The 23,207-nt window shown below is 44.7% G+C and overlaps 1 protein-coding gene across 2 annotated transcripts in view; it reads left to right on the top strand.

Annotated features, from left to right (window-relative positions):
• RPS6KC1 (ribosomal protein S6 kinase C1) overlaps positions 1-23,207 on the top strand; it is a 92,996-nt gene that overhangs the window by 27,917 nt on the left and 41,872 nt on the right. For both annotated transcript variants that reach the window (XM_035111306.2, XM_035111304.2), the window contains 5 exons: positions 1,859-1,952; positions 2,710-2,766; positions 3,220-3,576; positions 17,102-17,223; positions 21,662-21,754. In XM_035111306.2, the coding sequence (XP_034967197.1) occupies positions 3,291-3,576; positions 17,102-17,223; positions 21,662-21,754 (501 nt within the window). In that variant the 5' untranslated portion in view covers positions 1,859-1,952; positions 2,710-2,766; positions 3,220-3,290. The remainder of the gene's footprint in view (positions 1-1,858; positions 1,953-2,709; positions 2,767-3,219; positions 3,577-17,101; positions 17,224-21,661; positions 21,755-23,207) is intronic.

Here is a 23,207-nt window from a genome sequence, read left to right as displayed (position 1 = left end):
TCTCGCTTTACTGGCTGAGGGAGCTGACATTTGTCCCTGCAGACAGTTTTTCCGGGTCATGTGGCCAGCATGACTAAGCTGCTTCTGGCGAAACCGGAGCAGCGCACGGAAACGCCGTTTACCTTCCCACCGGAGCGGTACCTATTTATCTATTTGCACTTTGATGTGCTTTTGAACTGCTAGGTTGGCAGGAGCTGGGACCGAGCAACGGGAGCTCACCCTGTCGCAGGGATTCTGAGAATTGTTAGGAGACCCTTATTTCCCTCACAGAGATGCAATTTTCAGAGTGGTTTAACAGTCAATGCCTCTTCACAAGAACTCTGGGAATTATAAATCTGGGAGGCAAACAGGGGTCTCCCAACAACTACATATCCTAGACAATCTGTAGTTCCCATAATAATTTTGGGGAAACCGGGATTATTTCAAATGGTGTTAGTGGCCAAGGGCTTTATAATTCAACATATTCACATGCAGAGAAGAGGAAAATAATTAGAGCACCTCATTTGAAATCCTTGGATAGTTAGATTAGGTATTAACATGAATAGTTAATAGTTAAAAATGCAGCCGTTATCTTAATGATTAATATACCAACTGAAATGCAATTAGATGATAATAAAAAATATGAACCGCAACAATATAAGGACTGCATAAAAAATGATTAAGGAGCGCGGGAAACCACTTTAATTAAATTGTATAAATTTGGAATCAATTGGAGTTATTTTGACATTAATTGGAATCTGTATAATTGGCAAAACTGTGGTAATATTGGGTCAATATTGGAAAATCAATTTTTTAAATAAATAAATAAATAAATAAATAAATAAATAAATAAATAAAGTGGTATTAGGAAATACAGCTCTGAACCTTGGTTTGCCTGCATTTGTGAAAGCTCAAACCAGAGTTTCCCAAACCTGGGTCTCCAGCTGTTTCTAGACTACAATTCCCATCAACCCTGACAACCGGTCCTGCTAGCTAGGGATGCTATTCATTTCCTATGCATGTAGGCATGAATGGCATATGCCTGTCTTTAAACACCCATATACCAGATTCTGGTAACCCTTGCACAGTTAGCATGGTCAGTAGGACGTTAAGAAGAGCTCTACCTGGATCAGACCAAAGGCTCATCTAGTCCAGCATCCTGTTCTCACAGTGGCCGACCAGATGCCCGTGGGAAGCCTGCAAGGAGGACGTCCGCTTGCAATAGCACTCTCCCCTCTTGCAATGCCCAGCAGCTGGTGTTCAGAGTCATCCTGCCTCCGACAGTGGAGGCTGTCATAGCTAGACATCATGTCTTAAGTTGCTACCTATGTCTTCCCCACGAATTGCAAGAGGTGCTGGTGTGTTGTATATCACTCGATATATGAATAGATGGGAATATAACAGCTTTGCCCGCAAAGGAGACACTTGTGTGCAGCCAGAATGCCACACTTGCTTCAGAACTGCTCCCTTTTGTGGAATAGGGCTGCAGGCAAGAAGGGCGATTTAAAGTAAATGATATTTTTCTTCACTGAGCAGGCTGCTTAGAATGTGTTGCTTATGGTAGCTAGATACTTAGGGCTAAACTGCACACTCATGAAATATGTAGTTGGCAACTATGAGCTTAAAAATATACCGTTCAAGTGTGGGGGGCTTCCAGTGTGGGGAGGGGAGGTATAACTTTTCCTTTCCCCCAGATGGGTGAAAATACCAGTGAGCCTTTTATTTAAGAAGTTTGGTTTTGAATGGGGAGAGTATGAAGCCTCTGTGACTTGGCCACGTTTTTCTATAGCTCTTGTCTTTTTCTCGCTGAAAGTGGAAGTTGCATTAATTCATAGTAAGTAACAGTTAAGTAAGTCCTAATTTCTCTTTCTCTTTCAAGGATGGAGAAGTACATGCTGGCTCTGAACTGATTGGCCCTGCAGATCCTCTGTCGGATTCCCTGACAGACAGCCTATCGGTCTGCAGTTCTGAAGGTTGGCTCCCACCGTGTTACCTCTCGTAAATTTTGCCTCCAGCCCAAGTTCACCAAGTAGGGTGATTTATAGCATAGTCAAGGAATGTAAAAATGCACCTTTTCCCTCCTCATCTCCTCTAGATGGCAGCATTAGCATTCCAGCTATAATTTTTTGGTCCGCGCAAACATGTAAACGTAGTTGGTGTTAGCATGCATGGAGTCCCAAACCTTGCCGCTCTTTGCTGATATGGGATAAAAACCTGCTAATGCCAGAGATTGAGATACCTTAATGCAGCTGTCTTTCTGTAAAAGGCACTTCTAACACTTGCGACCCTAAGCCTGCTTGTTTAGGGTGTAAGCCCTGTTAAAAAAACTGTGTGGACTCTGAGCAAAAGTGCCTAGGACCATGTTGTAAGTCTGTAGTTTGGCATATCTACAATGTCTTTAATAAGCATGTGATTCATTTATATTGTTTTTGTTAGTGAGGGGTTGGTTTCTCAGACCTTTTTCCTCACACCATTTAAAGTACTGTGCTACCACTTTAAAAACTCATGGCTTCCCCCACAACTGTTTAAAGTGATGTATTATTGTGCTTTGAGCTATGAATGCGGCCAAGGTCGTTTGATTTCTACACAGATTAGAGAAAGGGCTCAGTATATCCCAGTTATAACACATGCAGGTGTCATCTCAGGAGTTGTGACTCGTCCCGGCCTACGGAAACTCACCCACTTTCCCTTCTATATATTTCCCCTCTCTTCCCTCCCTTTGGTTTCAAGCTCGGAAGGATGCCGGTCTCCTCGATGACGTGACACTCAGTCAGTCAGAGTATGGAGGTAAGCGTGAGTAAGGAGTGGTCGATTTGAGATTCAGTCGCGCATGTAGCAGTGTCGTGCCAATGGTTGCTTCTGTGATTAGCTGAAATCTTGGATTGTGCCATGTGAGGAGGGAGGCAGGGGTTGTTTTTGCCAGTGCATTCCCCTCAGAGAATGTGCTGGCGAAGCAGCACCCAGCAGGACTGAACTGTCTGCTCACCATGAGTGGAGACTTCAATCCTGCTCTAGGCAGGGGCCTGCTTCACCAAAAGGATCAAATCCCGACCCCTTGCCTATCAGCTGACATCACTCAGTGACATCACCTGAATGACACTTGGACATGGGTCTTGCTGGCCAAATTGGAGCCTCTGGCAGCCAATATTTGCCCGCGGCTGGAAGATGCCATGTTGGCTACCTCTGGAGTAGATGACCCAGCAGATTCTTTCCCAACTCCATTCTCCTTCTGCCCTTCAGGTTTCTCAAGCGACAGCGACCTGATCTCTTTGACCGTTGATGTGGACTCTCTTGCTGAGTTAGATGATGGAATGGCATCTAACCAGAATTCCCCCAGCAGATCCTTCAGCCTCAGCTTTCCCGCCGAACCGCTGGCCTCTGCCATTTCTGACCACGAATGGAGCAAGCCTGATGGCGAGAGGGAGAGCCGTGGCCTGTTCACTGGGAGCTTAAAGGCCAAGCTTGGCAGGCGAGACTACCTGGACAAGGCAGGGGAGCTGATAAAGCTGGCCTTGAAGAAGGAGGAAGAGGAAGACTATGAGGCTGCGTTTGGCTTTTATAGGAAAGGAGTGGATCTGCTCCTGGAAGGGGTGCAAGGTATGGTTTTACATATTGTGTTTTATTTTATTTTTGCTGCATTTCTTGTTAACTTGGTTCAGCTTTTGCCAGCCTGCTGCCCTCCAGATGTCTCAACCTCAGGTGAGAGTTGCCTCTTCTCTTTCGCCAGTTGGAAGATCCCATGAGTGGAACTCTGTCCAGGGGATTCTCCTGCCAGTGGGAGGAAACTCAATAGCTGCATTGTGTCTGCATAGCTAGTTTGCTAAGTGCTCAAAAGAGTCCACTTAAATTATTAAGCCTGAGGTTTGTCTTGAACTAGGTTTGGCATAAGGTAGGAATGGTGCGGGTGGCGCTGTAGTCTAAACCACAGAGCCTAGGGCTTGCCGCTCAGAAGGTCGGCGGTTCGAATCCCCGTGACGGGGTGTGCTCCCGTTGCTCGGTCCCAGCTTCTGCCAACCTAGCAATTCGAAAGCACGTCAAAGTGCAAGTAGATAAATAGGTACCGCTCTGGCGGGAAGGTAAACGGCGTTTCCGTGTGCTGCTCTGGTTCGCCAGAAGCGGCTTTGTCATGCTGGCCACATGACCTGGAAGCTGTACGCCAGCTCCCTTGGCCAGTACCCCAGAGTTGTCCGCGACTGGACCTAACGGTCAGGGGTCCCTTTACATTTCCTAAGGAATGGGGGGGGGGGGACTTGCAACTTCCTAGATGTTGCCGGGCTCCAACTCTCATGATCCTTGTCGGAGAACTACAGATTCCTTATCTGTGGTGTAAATTGAAAACCACCCTGTGAGGACATCAGAGTAGCCCTGCTAGATCAGACCATCTAATCCTGCCTCTTCTGTCCATTGGTAACCCTGAACATGACCTCTGACTACTCACAAGTATGGCCATTCCTTGGTGTCGTTATCTTCTGACTCCTGCTGTTCCAAATCTATTTGATTTGATTTATTGTATTCCTAGGCTGCATTCCTTTCAAATGAATCCTGAAAGCGGCTTACAAACAATAAAGAGCAGGAGCATATGATGGAACGTAACAGAACATCACAAATGCAGCACAAATCAAATGGAATAATTAGCAAATCATCAGTGTAAAAAATATTAACAGTCCATAAAACACTGATAACAAAGCAACAACTAAAAAAAACCAAGCTAAACATCGCGATTAAAGCAAAAAGTCATATTATATGCTTTAACTACTTTGGAGAGGAGGAGGAGGAGGAAAGGGACTGTGTCACTGTTGGCGCTGGGATGCCGGATGCTGACCAGAAATGAGCCAGGAGGAGAGGGATGGAGAAGCCTTGGGGCCAAAGGACAAAGCAGGAGGTAGGACTGAGGGACAACCCAGGGATCAGCACCGAAGGGCAATGAAAGGATATGGGAATGTACGCCAGAGCTCAGGAAGTGCTTGTTCTTCAACTGGAACAAGAAGCTTCTTCCATAGCTTTCTGCCCAGGAGGATCCAGAGACCAGCCTGGGTGGGTGGAGCCACTCCAGGGCCTGAGGGTATTTCACTGAGAAGCTGTCACCTGCATTTCAGAGGCTCAGCGTGGGGCAGCTGTCCACAGATCACAGCTGCTCCTGGCAGTTAACCAGCCCCATAGGAATCTGTATCCTGCCTCACGTTGATTTTCGGAGCGGGCTTCCTCCGAGCTTGATCTAGGGAAGAAGGCTGTGCAGCTCAGTTGAACGTGCTTTTGCAGTAGGCAAGCTGGCCAAAGTTTTGCCCCTGTTGGATATGCATCCTTTTTGCCTATATTCCAAAAAGAGAAATTCCTTCCCAGGTTATCGGTGAAGAGGGCCGCCTTGATGCTGTCAAGTCCACACAGGGGCCACTTAAAACTCAAGTTCTTCTGATTTTCTTTGGAGTTAGAGGAATCCTTTCCCTTGGAACATTAGCTGAGACCGGAAACTTTACAATTCGTGGCTTCCTCAACCTCATTCATTCGTTCCCTTTCTTCAAAATATTTCTAGGGTCGAATGATCTCAGTAAGCGCAGGCTAGGCTCCACTCAAGCAGGGCTTCCCTCTCACATTTGGTTTCTTATATTATTAAATGGGTGCGGTTTGAGCACTACAGACCCTGGCTTTTCAACCTTTATGTGTAAGCATTCCAGAACTGCACAGCCAGGTACAAAAGGTAGTGTAGTGATGGAGCTTGGATGGTTTTGAAAAAGCCTTATCCTCCTTTCATTAGTCTAATCCTATCAACGGCTACAAACAGTGATAACTATTTTCTGCTGCTGTGCCGAACACGAGTTGCTGGAGAACATGAGAAGGGAGAGTGCTGTGGTTCTCATGTCCTGCTTGGGGGCTTTCCACAGGTGTCTGGTTGGCCACTGTAAGAACAGGATGCTGGACTAGAGGGGCTGTTGGTCAGATCCGGCAGAGCTCTTCTCATGTGTTAATGTCTGTCGAAAGTAATGTGGGTGCATGAGAAACAGTGCAGTCTTGCAGAATTTACATATCTGCATTAATAGTTAGGAAGCTACCTATGGATTTATCAAATGAGTTTATTCTTCCTAGTGGGCTTGTGTCAGGAGAAAACTTATCTCAGGCTTAGGCAAACTTGGCTCTCCAGATATTTTGGAACTACGACTCCCATGATCCCTAGCTAACAGGGCCAGTGGTCAGGGATCATGGGAGTTGTAGTTCCAAAACATCTGGAGAGCCAAGGTTGCCTATTCCTGACTTATCTTCTGCTCGCTCCCTTCTCTCTGTCTCTTCCTGTCTCTCTCTCTCTCCCCCCCCCTTCAAAGATGTATAAGAGGCTACTTCACCCCCCTCACCCCCACTGCCTCTACTTCACAGTTTGGACCCCAGGAATAGAAGGATTTACACAAGTGTTGGAATGTTTTTGCTTGTGAACCAGTTTCCATTCTTCATTGATGGAAAAAGTGGCAATACAGATTATTGCCACATGGTGGCACCAAGTAAGTGGGATTTGAAGCTTCCAAACTTCAGTTGCTTGAACACGGAGAACAAAAAACCAAAAGCATCACTTCTTGATTTTTATCTTTGCTCTTAATGATTTCTGCTATCAGTTGATCTAGAGCACTTTACTTCGCGGTGTGCCTTGCAGAAATCTCTCCTTTCCTTGCACTGTAATAGTGCAATAGCCTCTTAACTGCTGTCTCGTTTAGTTCACAGCATTAAGTTTTATAATTTATATAGTCCAAAAGGCCACTTCTCATGTCCTCTTGCAAGAATCTCATGGTGACATTACATATGCTGTACGTGCAGTGAGTTTAAGAGGTACAGCATTGCCAGTTCAGGTGATCTTTTCTTGACTTAATATACTGAGATGTGAACAAGCCTTTTGCCATATGTGTGGGAGCGAATTTGGGCAACCCACTATCAAACTAGGAAGCTTCTAATTAGCCACAAACTTCCAGGTTTTTTTTCCCCTGAACGGGGAAACTATCATTTTCAGTTTGGGAACAAACCAGGAAATTCAAAGCTGCTTTTGATTATGTATGGGTTTTATAATTGATTTTATACTTGGAAGCCATTTGGGCAGGCAAGCAGTATGTAAATTAATAAGCAATGATGAATAATGAACTTCACACCATGGTTTAATATCCTTACTGCTCTGAAGCTGGTAACTGTAGTCCCCCAAACTATGGTTGGTTGAAGACTTCCTAGTTTGTTTGCTTGTGCCACAAAGGGGCTGCAAGCACTGACAAAAAAACTTGTTATAGCAATAATAATAATAATAATAATAATAATAATAATAATAATAATGGAGATGTATGATCTCCTAAGCACAGCCAGTGCATTAGAAGGGGGTATATTTTCATGAGCATTAACTTTTGGAACTCCTGAGAAGTTCTCTCTCTTCCTCTGTGGAGTTTGCATCAAATACCAAACGACTGCAATAAAACTTCAGATTGGTTTGCATATGATGCCTTAGTAGTTCGTAGTACTGAGCTGTTGCCATCCTGCCAACAATGCAACATTAGTGTGAAAATCAGATGAACGCAGCCTTTTCTCAGTATCTCAACCAGCATTTATTCTTACTGTATCTGTAAGTTGCTAAAAGGACTCTTCCCCACCTGCTTTGTTTAGTGCAGTGGGGATCTGCTTCCCTTCCATTAATTAACATAGGCACATACAATCACCTCGTTTATTATCCAAATGATAGAATAGAATACAAAAAGAAAAAGGGAAGCAGACTTTTCAGTGCTCTAGACTTTTTTTTTAAATTACGCTACTGCTGATGATTCTGTTGGCTGCTGGATTTGAAAACTATTAGGAATCATAGAATCCTGGGACCCTGAGGGTAATCTAGTCCAACCCCCTGCAATGCAGGGATCTCAACTAAAACATCCAAGACATTCAGAGGCATTCAGATGTATGGAAACATAGGAAGCTGCCTTATCCCAACTCCTCTAAACTGCTTAGAGGTTTTATTTGCAATTAAGCAGTTTACAAATTCAATTAAATACATAAATAAATAAATAAAATCTGTTTGACCGCCTTGGCCAGTACAGTGGTACCTTGGTTCTCAAACTTAATCCATTCCTGAAGTCTGTTCCAAAACCAAAGCGCGCTTTCCCATAGAAAGTAATGCAAAATGGATTCATCTGTTCCAGACTCTTAAAAACAACCCCTGAAACAGCAACTTAACATGAATTTTACTATTTAACGAGACCATTGATCCATAAAATGAAAGCAATAATCAATGCACTGTACTATACAATAAATAAAACAGTATTGTAGATGATGAAAATTAAAATTAATTTTTTTCTTACCTGCACTGATGACAGTCATTGTTTGGATGGGGGGCTTTTATCCATTTCCGCAGTCAGTCACGCACTCACTCAGTAGCTGAACTGGGACCCACACAGCCACAAAAACAAATTAACTGAAAAAGCCCTTAAAACAAACAAACAAACAAACAAACAAACAAACAAACAAACAAACAAACTAACTAACTAACTAAAATAAATAGCAAAAACAAAAGCACCAAATATAAGCTCCAAATATCACCTCAGAACACTGCAATCGGAAACAGAAGACTTGAATTGCAATGGGGGCGACGCAAATTAGCAGCTAACAGGAAACACAGGGGGACTCAAAATGGAGCATGTTCCAAAAAAAAAGTTTGAAAACTGGAACACCTACTTCCGGTTTTTGCAGCATTCGGGTTCCACGTTCGTGAACTGAGCAGTTCGAAAACAGAGCTACCACTGTATTGTCTGCTTAGACTGGAAGCTGCCCCGGGTAGTGGAAAGAGGTTTCTCTCCTTGCCTGCTACCTGATCCTTTTAACTGGAGCTCACCGGGTTTGAACCTGGGGTCATCTGGATTGAAAGCATGATAGAATTCATACTGCTATGTAGTCAAGGATGGGTAATGGCCATAAATGGTCAAGGGGATGGGGGACAGGACCTTTTTCAGAGTGAGGGCCACATTCCATTATGAGCAACCTCCTGGGGGCCACAAGTGGGCGGGGCCAGAGGAAAAGGTAGGCAAAGCAGAAAACCCATAAACCTTACCTGTGAGTGGCAGGCTTGTTTCTACAGTACCACACACCCCTCCATCCAGGCAAGCAAGGGGCATTCAAGGGCAAAAATGCTCAAGGGCAAAAATGCTCAATTCCTGCAAGGCAAAAATGCTCAAGGAGAGTGGAGTGTGTGGCTGAGGAGGTGTGGCCCAGGGAGAGTCCTGAGGACCAGATAGAGAGGCCTGGAGGTCTGCATTACACCCTCAGATGTGAGGCCCTGCAGCCTTGATACAGTCCAGTCCTATGCCAAATTCCACTCACAGGAACAACATTTATTCTGACTAAAATTCAGCCTACAGTGTGGCTCAATGAGAGCGCCAGACAGTGGGAGAGAGGCCCCCATGCACTTAGGAGAGGAAGGGCTTCTTAAAAGAGTCTCTCTAACCGATGTTTACTAGAGGTGTATCAATATAGGAAACTGTGGATTAAGGTTATTTTGGACATATTGGTTTTGTATATGAGAAAATAATAATAATCAATTAAAAAGAAAGAGTCTCTCCAAACCAGGGGCTCTCTGATTTATTTGGCCTACTGCCCTCTTTTCAGAAAAAAATAAATACTCAGCCCCCCCCCCCCCGAAATCTACCACCTTTAAGTGAACAAACAGGAAGATGCAGTGACAAATATGCGTTCTTTTTTATGTACCTCTATTTCTACCTACATCCTACGACATGGTAAAGAAAGATGTTGTTGCAAAGAAGACACCTTGAAGCTTGAAGTGATAAAATTATTTATTAAAATGAACCATAGTAACATTCGCATTGCACACAGAAAGTTAAGACAATGAAGGATAACGTTAACATAAAAATTATGAATAGCATTGAAAATAATCCTAATGAGAAGGACGAACCTTCTTTCTTTTTGCTTCTGCTGCCCCCTTATTTTTATTCAACGCCCCGCAATGGCACCCAAGGCCACTACCGCCCCCCTGGAACATTCCAGCTCCCCCCAGAGGGTGGCAGCTCTCATTTCAGGAAACGCTGCTTTAAACCCATCAGTGTAAACCTCCCCGTTTCTTGATAACCAGAGCAAAGCCTCTTCATCACTCAGCGCTCAACAGTGGAAGCAAGCGTTGCTATTTTCTCCTTGGATCCACCGTCTGAATTGGCCTATGAAGCTTTGGTCCATCTCCATGTCTACATCAATTGGCAGCAGGTTGAACCTGAGACCCCATTGTGTGCAACAGAGATGCTCCTAGCCGCGACCCTCCCCTTGGTGTTAACGTTTATGTGCTTTCCAACCAAGAGAAATTGAAACTCAAGGAGTTGTGCCTATATCTCTGTGGCTTCACCCTTTCATCCTGGGTATAGTTCTACCAAGAAATGCTGGCCATGGTGCCAAGCTGCTGAAGAGAGCTGGATCTTCTGAGGCACAGAACTGTCAAGGAAATTACCCTTGCTTATCAGTGGATTTGGAACCCTTTGGTGGTACAGCATTGTTGCTGTTGTTTTTCGCCATCCCTCATCGCTCTTCTGTCACATGGTTTCCACTTACAAGTCTCTCCAAGAAAACTGATCTGCCTGTCGCTTCAGGGCAAAAGCGGTCGCCTGCCAGTCTCCGTTTGGAAGCTGGAAAACTAGTAGCGCCTGATGGCTGCCCAAGGCTCAGGTACAAGGAGTGAAACCTCTTGGCCCAAATTCTGTTCCTTGGGGATGGTCCAAGGAGAGAGAGCGAGAGCGAGAGCGAGGACAACAGTGTCCAGCGAAATAACAAGAGAGCAGGACCAGACGGAAGGATTTTATTTTTGCTTTGGCTTGGAAATGATCCAGCTGTGTGTTTATATATTTGAAATCCGACTTAACCCTAAAGCACAGGCTGGGTAATGACCTTCAAAACAAAAAACAAAGCAAAAGCATGATAGATAAGAAGAAACCTCTTCGTGTCATGGTGGCGGTCCTAGGGCTTTGACTAGGGAGATACTTGGCAGGGGTAACATGGGGCCCCAGATGTTGCTAAACTACATCTGTCACACATTTATCTATTGGGAACCCTCGTGTGTGAAGCTGCCACTCATGTTCCCCTTTCTCCTATCGCCCCTAGCTAGCATGGCCAATAGTCAAGGCCGATGGGACCTGTAGTCTATCAACATCTGGAGGGCCAAAGCCTCCTCACCCTTAATGCAATTGCATGGCTGAGGCCCAGAGTTCACAACCCTGCGAGATGAGTTACTTCAGGGATGTCCGGCATGATTGTCTCCAGGTGTTGCTACAACCCCACTTACCAGGCTGGCTGGGGCTGATGGAGACCACCGTCCTCTTTAACTACCACTGGCATACACGGCAACAGCCAGAATAGGGATAAGGAACCCGTGGCCCTCCAGATGTTGCCAGGCTCAACTCCTGTCGGCCCCAGCTACCATGGCCAGTGGGCAGGGATGGTGGGAGTTGTAGTCCACCAACACCTGGTGTGGCATAGGTTCCCCATCCCTGCCCTGGAGCTACGCTGGCTCTGCTTGCCCTTTGCAGCTCCAGTTGTAAAGAAAGACACGATCGGGCCTCCTGTAGAGCTGATGGTGCCCCTCCTGTCTTTGATCAGCTTGCAGAGCAGTCTGAGGTCGGTTCACCCCTCCAGGCCCATTGATTGCCCTCTGATTTAGTGAGCAGCCTCCTTCTTAATTGACCCTTTGCAGTAGTCCTCGAATGACCCATGTGCCACATAACTACGTTGCCCTCCCTGTCTTCAATGTTGATTCAAAAATCAACAAGCGAGAAATCTGATTCCCTTATAAGCAAAAGCAGTGGCTTTCCTATTTGTTTTTTCCCCACCTTCAGGGAATTCTTCCCAAGTTGACATGGTAGTGTTTTATTATTTGGTGAGGTGCCTTGAGCATTTTAGAGGAAAGCAGGGAATGGAAACTATTTTAAATAAATAAATATTGGCTGCGGAGTCTCTGCTTGCCACAGAGCATCCTGGGAATGTTCTGGGCCCCTGTTGCCAATTCTCACAGAGCACTGCATGGGCTAATTGGGTAGTGTTTCCTAGTAGCACCTCCACTGCCCTTCTCCTTGCATCAGGTTGCTCTTTATTTATTCCTATTTTGTTTTATGTATTGCATTGATCTTCCACCTTTTCCCTGCGAGGAGATGAAGGTGGCACACAAAATTCCCCAGTCCTCATTTAATCCCCACAACAACAGTCTTGAGGTAGGTTAGGCCGAGAGGCAGTGGTCTGGTCCATGGCCGCCCATTGAGCTTAATAGCTGAGTGGGGATTTGAACCCTGGTCTCCCAGTCTCTAGGCTGACACTAAACACCAAACCAGCTCACAATTTCCTACATGGAAGAGACTTGTCTATGGAAGTTTGGCAATGTGTGAAGATGTCCTTGTACAAAGGCAGCAAAATACACCCAGTGCTATGGGTAGCTAATCTGAGGCCCATCAGCCCCAGTCAGAATGGTCAATGGCCAGGAATTATGGGAGTTGTAGTCCAAAAGTCTAGAGAGCCACAGGTTCCCTGTTTTACCCTTTTTTTGCAATTCAATTTGCAAAAAATGAAAAAAGAAGATACTTCAGTATCTTCCAGGAAGCGTGTAATACAAATATTTTTCCTGCGGCCCCTGTATCTAAAGTTCTGTTTGCTGTTCAAGCTGCTGTAGCTGGTTTCCCAGGATCAGGCGTCTGCTAGGTTCCTCTTTGTTGCCTAACAAGTTCCTTTTGTGCTGCTCTGATTCTTGGCCATCTCTGCCTTTGCTGGATTGAAAGCTCTTCCAGAACAGAATGCAAAGGGAACTGGAAAATATCGCGCCTTCCTTCCCCACTGTTCAGAGGTTGTGTGTGAACAACCTCAGAACGTGGCTATGAAAACAGCCTCCTCCTGTTTCTGTAGTCTTTATGCTGGAACACGGAGCGCTTCTGGCACCATTTTGTTTTCTTGTCGGCAGTAAGAAGCCGTTGCTTCTCCCTCCGTGTTTTGTCTTGATCCAAAGCCCAGATTTGAAATTTCAACCAGCACAATAAAGCACCCATTCTCACAGAACCAGCTAAGAAGAGGAAACAAAATTATCTTACGTCACCTTTAACCAGATCCTTTAAATGCCAGCCTAAAGAAAGAGGCTGTAGTGATTCTGGGAAGTGCTCCATCTTAGATTTTGAGAGATAGTCAAAGGAAAGTTTCCTTCTCCATAGAAGGCCAAAACCTTATTTACATCCCGAAGCAGCAGCGAGGGGACTCCTGTCCTGTGGCATGAATCTCATGCTGCTGTGATTTGTGGGCATGTGAATTCAGCAGCTATGTGGGTGTTTAATTGGAAAAAACCCACCTCAATGGGTCTTCCTTAAAGGGCCTTGGCCCTTTGGACAGTATTTCAGAGCCATTCGAAGCATCCGATGAAGCTATGCCGAGCCTCAGCTTGCTTCCCCCTTTCTCCACCCCTCTCCCCTTTCCCTTGTGTCTTTTTAGATTGGAAACCTGAGGGCAGGAACTGTCTTACAGCTGTTCTTGTAAACCGCTCAGCAAGCTGTGTGTGTGTGTGTGTGTGTGTGTGTGTGTGTGTGTGTGTGTATACTAAAGAGCTAAAATATGTATGTACTAAAATACATTGAATAACTAGATAAATGAACGTTAGGAGTGGAATTTCAACATTACAGTAGAGCATTTCTTAGTTTTCTAAACGGAGCTGCTGCAATGCTTGGTGGTGGTGGTGGTGGAAATGAGGACACCTTCCAAGCAGGTTTTGGGGCACAAGTGGAACGGGGTGGCGGAGGACGGAGAGGAAAAGGAAGTCCCACTGGGACAACTGAACCCCGCTTGCACAACCTTAGACATTGCCTGATATCCTGTCATAGGATCCAATACTCTTTCTGTGAGAAACAAGGGGACGTGCAGAATGGCGCCTGGCGTCAGTGGGAAGACTTATCTGAGCTATAGTTTATATCACATCTCCAAAACATTTTCTGTAAATCTTTTAGTCTAACCTACATGCACTGGAGTCCTCAAGTTGGTGTCCTCATCCAGGAATCCTCAAGATGTTTTGGACTGCAATTCCCACCAGCCATTGCCAGGGGTTAGGGGTGATAGGAGTTCTACTCCAACAACATCTAGAGGACATCAGGTTGGGGGAAGGCAATTCTAGAGGCTTCTAATCTTTTTATTATTATTATTAATGTGGCTGGCGTTTATTGATGATCAAATGCTACTTCCCTCAAATGGCCTCTCCTGAACAAATGACTTCCACACAGAGAGCGCCTCATCCCTCTGCTTGCAGTTGTCAAGCCCCGAAGCCTCTACTGTGAAATTAACAGAGTTCTTTATTGATAAAAACAACAACACAAATTGATTCTCATTTGCTTTTGAAGCCTACCAAGGAATGTAGTTGACATGTACCATAAATGAATGAATGCAACTCTCATCTTGCTTTCAGTTAGTGTGCTTTTATAGGGTAGTTTTTTCAAATTATTATCTTATTCCTGTAAGCAAGGCTCGAGATGCAATATTAACTTTCTATACCTGGTTAGTGCTGCAGTTTTGACCCACCATAGGTCATGCTGTAATTCAGTTACAGTCAATGTTTTAATGAATTATTAAGCTTAAACACTGGACAGATTAAATATTCTGCGCATCATACTTGATGTATTGGCTGTACAAAAAAAAACAGTGTCAAAACTAGTGTCGTTGCAGGAACACTGTTCCTGCATAAGGTTATGAGGCAGGGCTTGGATATTTGAGGCAGAAGGAGGGGGTGAAGAATGAGACAGGTTTTTCTGTTTATCTGCATTGCATACAGAAGATCCCAGGTTCGATTGGAGAAGGAGGTCTGTAGCTCGGTGGCAGAGCATCTCATTTGCATTCAGAGGTTCCCAGGTTCAATCCTCACTATCTCCAAGGTAGGGCAGGGTTGGGGTATCTGCACCACATAGACCCAACTTTCCGCAAGGCTAGTTTGGGCAAGCAACACCCATGTACCCCGTACCTGAACTCATACATGGGTGAGGCTTGGCCCTGCCGATCGACCCCCTTCCGCAGCTTCCAGGGTGCCTGACAACCAGTTGCGGCAACCAGGGGCTGCTGAAACATAGCAAAAAGCCTTTTAGCATCACCTTGCTGCCTGCCAAGCGCTTTGAAGTCCCAACATGCTTTGAAACCCCACCCACCTATCATATTTAACCCTTGAGGTGGATCCTGATAAAGATCTGGCCCTTGGAGACAAAATGGTCCCCAAGTAGATAGGACTTTGGGCTGCCCCTTACTAAAACCCTGGAGAGGTGCTGCCAGTCATTCTTGAGAATACTAAGCTTGATGTACCAAGGGTCTGACTGCCAGTACAAGGCAGTGACCTCTGTTTCTGCGTGTCTGTGGCCAAGAAGAATTCAATTTGACCTGACCAGCACAGTTGCCGATCCAAATAAAAGAAAGATCAACCCTTTAAGCGTAATAAGATGGTTTGCGATGAGGGGAAGCAAATGGCTAGAAGCCTGTATACGTTGCGTAGTAAGCTGTGTAGAGTCGCACCCCCTCCTTTTTTTTTAATATTCTGTTTGCAGTAACGGTGAACAGAGCATCTAAAATAACCACTTTCACATTGCAACAAACACATCATCATTTGCTTAAAAAGAGTTATAATTACAGTTGACGAAGCATGGCCACCATAAAAATGCATTAGTTTAGCTTGACACATTAATTACCTGTTTTTGCAGATGTTTTTATATATTGTTGTGCGAACAGTTTACAAAATAATTACAGGAAAGTCATATGGAAAACAAGCTAAGGGGGTGGTTTCTCTCCCAAATATTTTCATTCATGTGAATTTGTGTGAGGCACAGCTGCTGTATAGCAAATGGGGAGGGAGGGAGAGAGAGAAAAAGAGAGAGAAGAGGAATCTCGAAGGGTTTTTTTTTATTTGAAGGTCTCTGTCATCAGCATTAACACACTTTTTATATCTTCAGAGGAGGGTAGTTTTTTTCAAACATTTAAAATGACACTGCTCATTTTCTTTTCTTTTTTCGAATCTGACTGATTTAGGTGAAAAGCTTTGATCTTTATCAAATGAAACACAAATATCTGCTGGTATCTAGGAAAACAACTAAATAGAAAATGAATCTTTTGTTTGAAGTGGGGTGACCTTGCATGATCTTGCCATCAAGAAAAATTAAAGGCTTTAACGCAGTTAACACTTGTATTCCTATATACATATGAACCCACAAAGCTATGAAAAAAAGAAAGCACCTTAAAGTGAACTTAGGAAGACCGCCTATTGAATATCTCAAGATATGTGCTAGAAATATGAATTTTTACAATTTGATAATAATTAGCAATTTCTTTGTCTTGTGTTTGATGTTTATGCAATGAATAGAATCGGAGGCATGTGCAGCATGCTAATTTCTAGCTGTGACAAACTCAAAATATATTAAGCAGCAGTCTCTTTCATTTAAAGAAGAACAAGGAAAATAGAATCCTCAACTTTATCCTTAACATCTCAAAAATTCTAAGCTAGAAAATGTTACCATTGAATGAGATGTTAAATTGTATATGCGTGAGTGTATGTGAGTGTGTGTAATAGATGTTAATGTCCAGAATTGGTGACAACGACAACAACAACTTCATTAATTCTATACCGCCCATCTGGCTGCGTTGCACATCTAAAAATATAGTAAAATGCCAAACTTCCTGATAGAGGTGAATCATGCAAATGCAAACAATTTTATGGATATCTGTGATACTGAAGCCAAATTGAGCCGTAGTAGTTGGAGATTATGTAAATACTACTAGCTAGAATTACTTAGTAGTTGGAAGCTTCCAGCAACTCACAACTATGACAAATGGAAAACCACTGGTTTGTCACCAGCACTGAACATGTGGTATTCCGCTTGCACAACTGGACTTCCTCTTCTCTCCCTGTGCACCCTTAAAATCTTCTCCACAAGGTCCTCCAATCCTCTGAAGCAGATTTTGAGGCGGTGTGTCGGCTCTGTAGGGGAGAGGAGAGAACCACTGCACGAGTGGAAGTTTACTGAGCTAGTGGAAAAGCAGCCTTGGATGCAACCCATTGATTTGAGCTGAATCAACAGGAAGACAAAACCTCAGAGGTGGCAGATTTTTAACACTGTTGTCTTATATCACACAGGGGAGTCAAGTCCAACTCGCCGCGAAGCAGTGAAGAGGAAGACTTCGGAATATCTGATGAGAGCAGAAAAAATTTCAAGCCTCTATTGTAAACCCTCATCAGAAGACGGTTCGGTTTCTGGAGTAGGTTCTTTTCTTTTTACAAAATGCAAAATAATGTACAATTGTACCTCGGAAGTCAAACAGAATCCGTTTCGGAAGTCCAATCAACTTCCAAAACGTTTGGAAACCAAGGCGTGGCTTCCGATTGGTTGCAGGAAGCTGCAAAACGTTTGACTCGCAAAGGCGTTTGGCTTCCAAGGTACAACTGTAATCTCTCCTGGTGTGTTTGTATGTGCACCTTGCATAGCTGTTTGCTTCTCCTTATGAATTACAGAAGCAGGATTCTGCCAGATAAGCAAATAGTTTCAGCTCTGGACCAAAGCATTGCAGAAGTGGAGAGGGAAGGCTGCCCATAATTAAGGCACTATTCTTGCCATTAGAGAGAAGGAAGCAGCTATCTCAGGTGGCAGATTTGGGGGCAGGGAATGCCACAGAAACATAGCTGTGTCTGCCATGTGGCTTGCACTGTGCCACGTGCTGTCCTCGGGTGTAGGAAAGGATGGTGTTTGGCCATCAACACTGGGGTCAGATTCTGCTGCCAGTTTTTGTGCATGGTCTTTTGGGGTGGTGGTGGGCACCATCTTGACTTTTGCTTTAGGCAGACCATAGCTTCCCTGTCCTGTTTGGCTTATCAGCAGTTATTTAGCTTATTCATGGATTTTCAGCTTAAGAAAGAAGAATGCTGGATTAAAGATCACAATTCACAATTGAAAAATAAAAAAAAGATATTTTTTTTAAAAAACCAAACCGCCCAAGCTAAGGCCAGTACTAAGTATTGAGCGCCACCTTCAAATATCTAAATGGCTGTCACATGGAAGATTGAGCAAGCTTCTTTTTCCTGCTCTGAAGGGTTAGGATCCATACCAAAGGATTAAAGTTGCAAGAAAGGAGATTTTGACTAAACATAAGGAAGAACTTTCTGACAAAATAAAAAAAATCCTTCCAGTAGCACCTTAAAGGTAAAGGGACCCCTGACCATTAGGTCCAGTCGTGACTGACTCTGGGGTTGCGGCGCTCATCTCGCATTATTGGCCGAGGGAGCTGGTGTACAGCTTCCTGGTCATGTGGCCAGCATGACAAAGCCGCTTCTGGCGAACCAGAGCAGCACACGGAAACGGCGTTTACCTTTCCGCTTGGAGCAGTACCTATTTATCTACTTGCACTTTGACGTGCTTTCGAACTGCTAGGTTGGCAGGAGCTGGGACCGAGCAACAAGAGCACACCCCGTCACAGGGATTCGAATCACCGACCTTCTGATCGGCAAGCCCTAGGTTCTGTGGTTTAACCCACAGCGCCACTTAGAGACCAACTAAGTTTGTCATTGGTATGAGTTTTCGTGTGCTTGCACACTTCTTCAGATCCATGTACACGAAAGCTCATGCCAATGACAAACTTAGTTGGTCTCTAAGGTGCTACTGGAAGGATTTTTTAAATTTGGTTTCGACTACGGCAGACCAACACGGCTACCTTCCTGTAACTAGAACTTTCTGATAGTAAGAGCTGTTTGACAGTGGAACGGACTCCCTCAGGAGGTTATGGACTCTCCTTCCTTGGAAGTTTTAAAGCTTTAAATGCTTTAGATGAGATTACTGCATTGCAGGGGGTTGGACTAGATGACCCTTGGGGTCCCTTCCAACTTTACAATTCTATGACTGCATGATTCTGAAACGGGGGGCACAAAAACGGCAGTAGCACCACCCTCTGAGGAAAGGCTTTTAAAAAAGTCTTGTTTGGGCAGGGTGAGAACAAGGAAGTTTGTAGGTGGATTTCTTCAGGTGTTAACTTCCAAACTGTAGATGCAACAATAGAAAAAGCACAATCTCGCATCCCAGCTTTTTTTTTTAAAAGTTGGAAGTTACGGAGGAGCCTCTCCTCCTGATTTGGAGGGGAGGCGAGCAGACAGGATTGCACAGGAGAAGATGTTCTTTTAAAGTAATGATAAGGGACACCTTGGTGATATGATAGTCTTTGAACATTAAGGCGCTTCTGAAGCCATCTTCAGTGCGATCTTTACATGGGGATTTTTCCAGCAAGGAGTGATCGTTAAAACATTTGCAGGGACTGGGGTGGTAGCTCTTGGACTTGGAACTGAGAGAACGAGATACATCCTTTAACAAATCTTGACTTTGCCCTTCTTCAGCAACAGCCAAAAAATAAAATAAAAGATTCCCCGAGGACCTTTCTGTTCTTAGCTTAGATGTCTTTTGCTGCAGTCACACAAAACTGTGTGTGATTGTCGATGACTGCTCTCATGTAGTAAACGTTAAAAGTTCCAAACTTCCTGTCTGTCTACATTTGTATCACAGAAGGACAAAAAAGGGCAAATGAGTCTTTCATCTTACTTTGAACAACCCTAAGAATAGTTGAAGGCAGCTAGTTGCTGTGAATAGGCAAAGGGGTAAATTAATCTCTGCCTCGCTGAATGGTGATTGCCTTTTGTTGTTGTTTTCTGTTTTGAGGGAAGGTTTTTGGGGGCGATAAAAAACAAAACAGGGAAAGGAAGCCTCTTCTACTCCAATAGAACTCCCCAGATGAGCTTTGGAGGACGTTTTTCACCCCACCTAAGGGCTGCTTAATTTTTAGTGGTATATTTGTGCATTGGGATGTTATGGTACAGGGTTGGCCTTAAATTCCCTTCAGGTTCTTTCCAAGCCTTGAATGGTCCCCATGTAGGGAAAAATTCCATGTCACACTGTGTCAATCATTCTGTCAGGACAGGCGTTTCGGCTGGAAAGCTGGAATGAAATCCCCTCCCCTCCCCTTGCTCACTGTTCCAGGGCTTCTTCCAATCCCCTCCAACCCAAGTTTGTGGAACATGGAGGGAGTAGAGTGGGGAAGGCCCCATTTTGCCAGCGGAAGTCCTTGTTCTGCCCTCTGCCGACAGGATTCGTTGATTGAACCCTACCCATTGTGTTTTTGAGGGCTTATGAGAAGGGAGGTGAGAAAGAAGAAAAAGACATTTGTTTATTTTTGCCTCCTGCCCTCCTGAAACCTCCCCACAAACTAGAACCATTTCCCCCCTTTTAAGCAGGGCAAAGAAAAGCTGCACTTCCCTGTAGAGATTTCTGCTGTTCATGCAGACACCAGGAGGAGCAACTTCTCAGAGCATAAAACGAGGAGAAGATCTGTTTGGCTTAACCTCACTGCTCTCTTGTGCATTGACACAGAAGCAGACGGTCTGAATAGAGGTATTGGGGTGGGTTATTACTAAGGCCACATTCACACCACACATTCAAAGCACTTTCAACAATCATGGCTTCCCCCAAAGAATTCTGGGAGCTGTCGTTTCTAAGGGTGCTGAGAATTGTTAGGAGACCCCCAGTTCCCCTCACTGTAGCTCTCGGAGTAGTTTAACACGCAAATCCCTCCTCAAAAGTTAACTGGGAATTGCAGCTGTTTGAGGGGAATTGGTGTTTCCTAACATGCGGGTGACGCTGTGGTCTAAACCACTGAGCTGCTTGGGCTTGCCAATCAGAAGGTCGGCAGTTCAAATCCCCACGACCCCACGACGGAGTGAGCTCTGGTTGCTCGGTCCCAGCTCCTGCCAGCCTAGCAGTTTGAAAGCACGCCAAAAAAGTGCAAGTAGATAAATAGGTACCGCTCCAGCGGGAAGGTAAACGGCGTTTCCATGCACTGCTCTGGTTTTGCCAAAAGTGGCTTAGTCATGCTGGCCACATGACCCAGAAAAATTGTCTGCGGACAAACGGCTCCCTTGGCCAGTAAAGCGAGATGAGCGCCGCAACCCCAGAGTAGTCTGCAACTGGACTTAACTGTCAGGGGTCCTTTACCTTTTTTAAAACAACTAATCTAATTAGGGAATTTCTACCTTCTGTCAAAATGTGACTGATTTGGGTTTGTGGCAGGTTAACTCTCTCTTCTGCCCCACTTGGAGCTGTGACCACTAAGTGCATCTCCTTGGAGGGAAAGGATGTCCCTTGCTTATATGTTTATAGTTGGGGAGCCAGAATTAGGTTCACAATCCATAGTTAGTTTAAAGTCAGGCTATTTAGCAAATCTCTTTTCTGGTTTTAGAGGGTTCCCCCCCCCCCTAATGAAAGTAAAGACTGAATAATTGCACAAACCATTGCCGGTAGTTTCCCTGCTATACTTTTGTCACTCTTATTTTTGTTCCTCTTCCTTCAAACCTAGAGTAATGGATACGGGCAATGTACCCGAGATTCCTTGCATGCACAAAGAACTAAATTCTTAATATATTTTTCTTAAAATATTAATATTCCTTTTTGCCACATTTCCATTTTCAGTGTCCCAGCGATTTATTTACTATCAACTCCCCCTGCTTCCTTTTTTGCATTAAGGACAAACAGCAAACTTCTTTCATCTTCCCTCTCTCTGATTTATGATAAATTTAGTTTCCTTCAGCCTGGCATTTGCTCCAGCAGGCAGTCTTCCTTCAAGTACCACCCTGATTGATGTTGTAATCTTTGATATCTTCCATTAGCCTCCAGGATCACTAAGTTCAAGGCCCTCTTGGAACCTAAGGAGCCCTGCCGAGGAACTGAAGGCCTTTAGAGTCCTTGGGGTGATTGACAAGGTAATTCTTCAGTGTCTCTTCAAGAGTTCAGTCATAAATCGACTGCATGCTGACATTCTGTCTTTGAAGCTGCGGATCTTAAGGATATGAAACAAAGAGGGAAAATGACTCAAATGCATCTGCACTTTAAAATAACAAAAGTAGAAGGGGGGGAGGGAAAGGCTTTTATCTAAGCAATTCATGTAAGGTCATGCAAAATATATTTGAGCTAAAGAATATGGTGCCAGTCTGCAAAAAGGGCCCAGTGAAATTTTTATATTTTTGAAAAAATGCTATGCCCCGGCTACTGTGCTGTAGCTAAAAATATGCCAAATAAGGTGCCAGGTTGCTGCCAGGAATGGCAACTTTGAAAGAAAGTAAGATGGAAAATTGTGCATCCTGTTCCCCCAAAATATGACGTCCCCGATTTTACTCAAAAGGTAAGTGTAAATGCTGCAAATGCTGACAAACAGGTTCTCAAGGCATGAACGTTTCGTTTTCTTTCAACCTTGGGTGCAACTTGAAGGAAGGCTCAGAACTAATTACAAAACAGGAGTTCCTTTAAGACGGGTCCTCCCTCCCCACTTGCTATGCTCCAGTTTTGCCTCCCACCCCCCCGTATTGGAGCTTGGCAAACATTTTGTGGCTGCGTACACAGCATAAGTACAAAGTACATGACTTCCCCCAAAGAATTCTGGGAGCTGTAGTTTACCCTTCACGGAGGTACAATTCACAGCACCTTTAACAAATGACAGTTCCCAGTATTCTGTGATGGGGAAATACAGTGGTACCACGGGTTGCGGACCCAATCCGTTCCGGGGGTGCCGTTCGCACCCCGAAAAGTCCGCAACCTGAGCTGTGCTTTTGCGCATGCGCGAAAGCGTGTTAGAGCACTTCTGCGCATGCACGCGCGGCAAAACCCGGAAGTAAACACTTCTGGGTCTGCTGCGTTCACAACACATAAAAAACGCAACCCGCAGCGGGCGCAACACGACGTATGACTGTACTGTGTTTGCTGTTTTTCTTATTATTATTTTATGTTACTTTCAAATGGCATGCCTTGAGTGTTTCACTAGCAGCAAAAAGGTGGGGTATTGTGTTTGCCTAGTGAAGAGGTGAATAGAAATGCTGTCAAATTTCCAAGGGTGGGGGGGAAATTATCCCTCATGTGTGCTTGGGGGAAGCCTTTGGTGGGCTTGAGGAATAAGGCTTCTGGACGATAAGGCTCTCAGTGGCTACTAGCCACAGTGGCCATGTTCTACCTCCACTGTCAGAGGCCTTATGCCAGGCATAGGCAAACTTGGCCCTCCAGATGTTTTGGGACTACAACACCCATCATCCCTAGCTAACAGGACCAGTGGTCAGGGATGATGGGAGTTGTAGTCCGAAAACTTCTAAAGGGCTGAGTTTGCCTATGCCTGCCTTATGCTTCTGCATACCAGTTGCTGAAAGCTGCAGCGGGAGGAGAGTGTTG

Source organism: Zootoca vivipara, chromosome 3 (assembly GCF_963506605.1).
Source record: "Zootoca vivipara chromosome 3, rZooViv1.1, whole genome shotgun sequence".
In the NCBI taxonomy this organism is placed as follows: domain Eukaryota; kingdom Metazoa; phylum Chordata; class Lepidosauria; order Squamata; family Lacertidae; genus Zootoca; species Zootoca vivipara.
The sequence above is the reverse complement of the archived record's forward strand: the minus strand, read 5'-3'. Positions and strand labels throughout refer to the sequence as shown.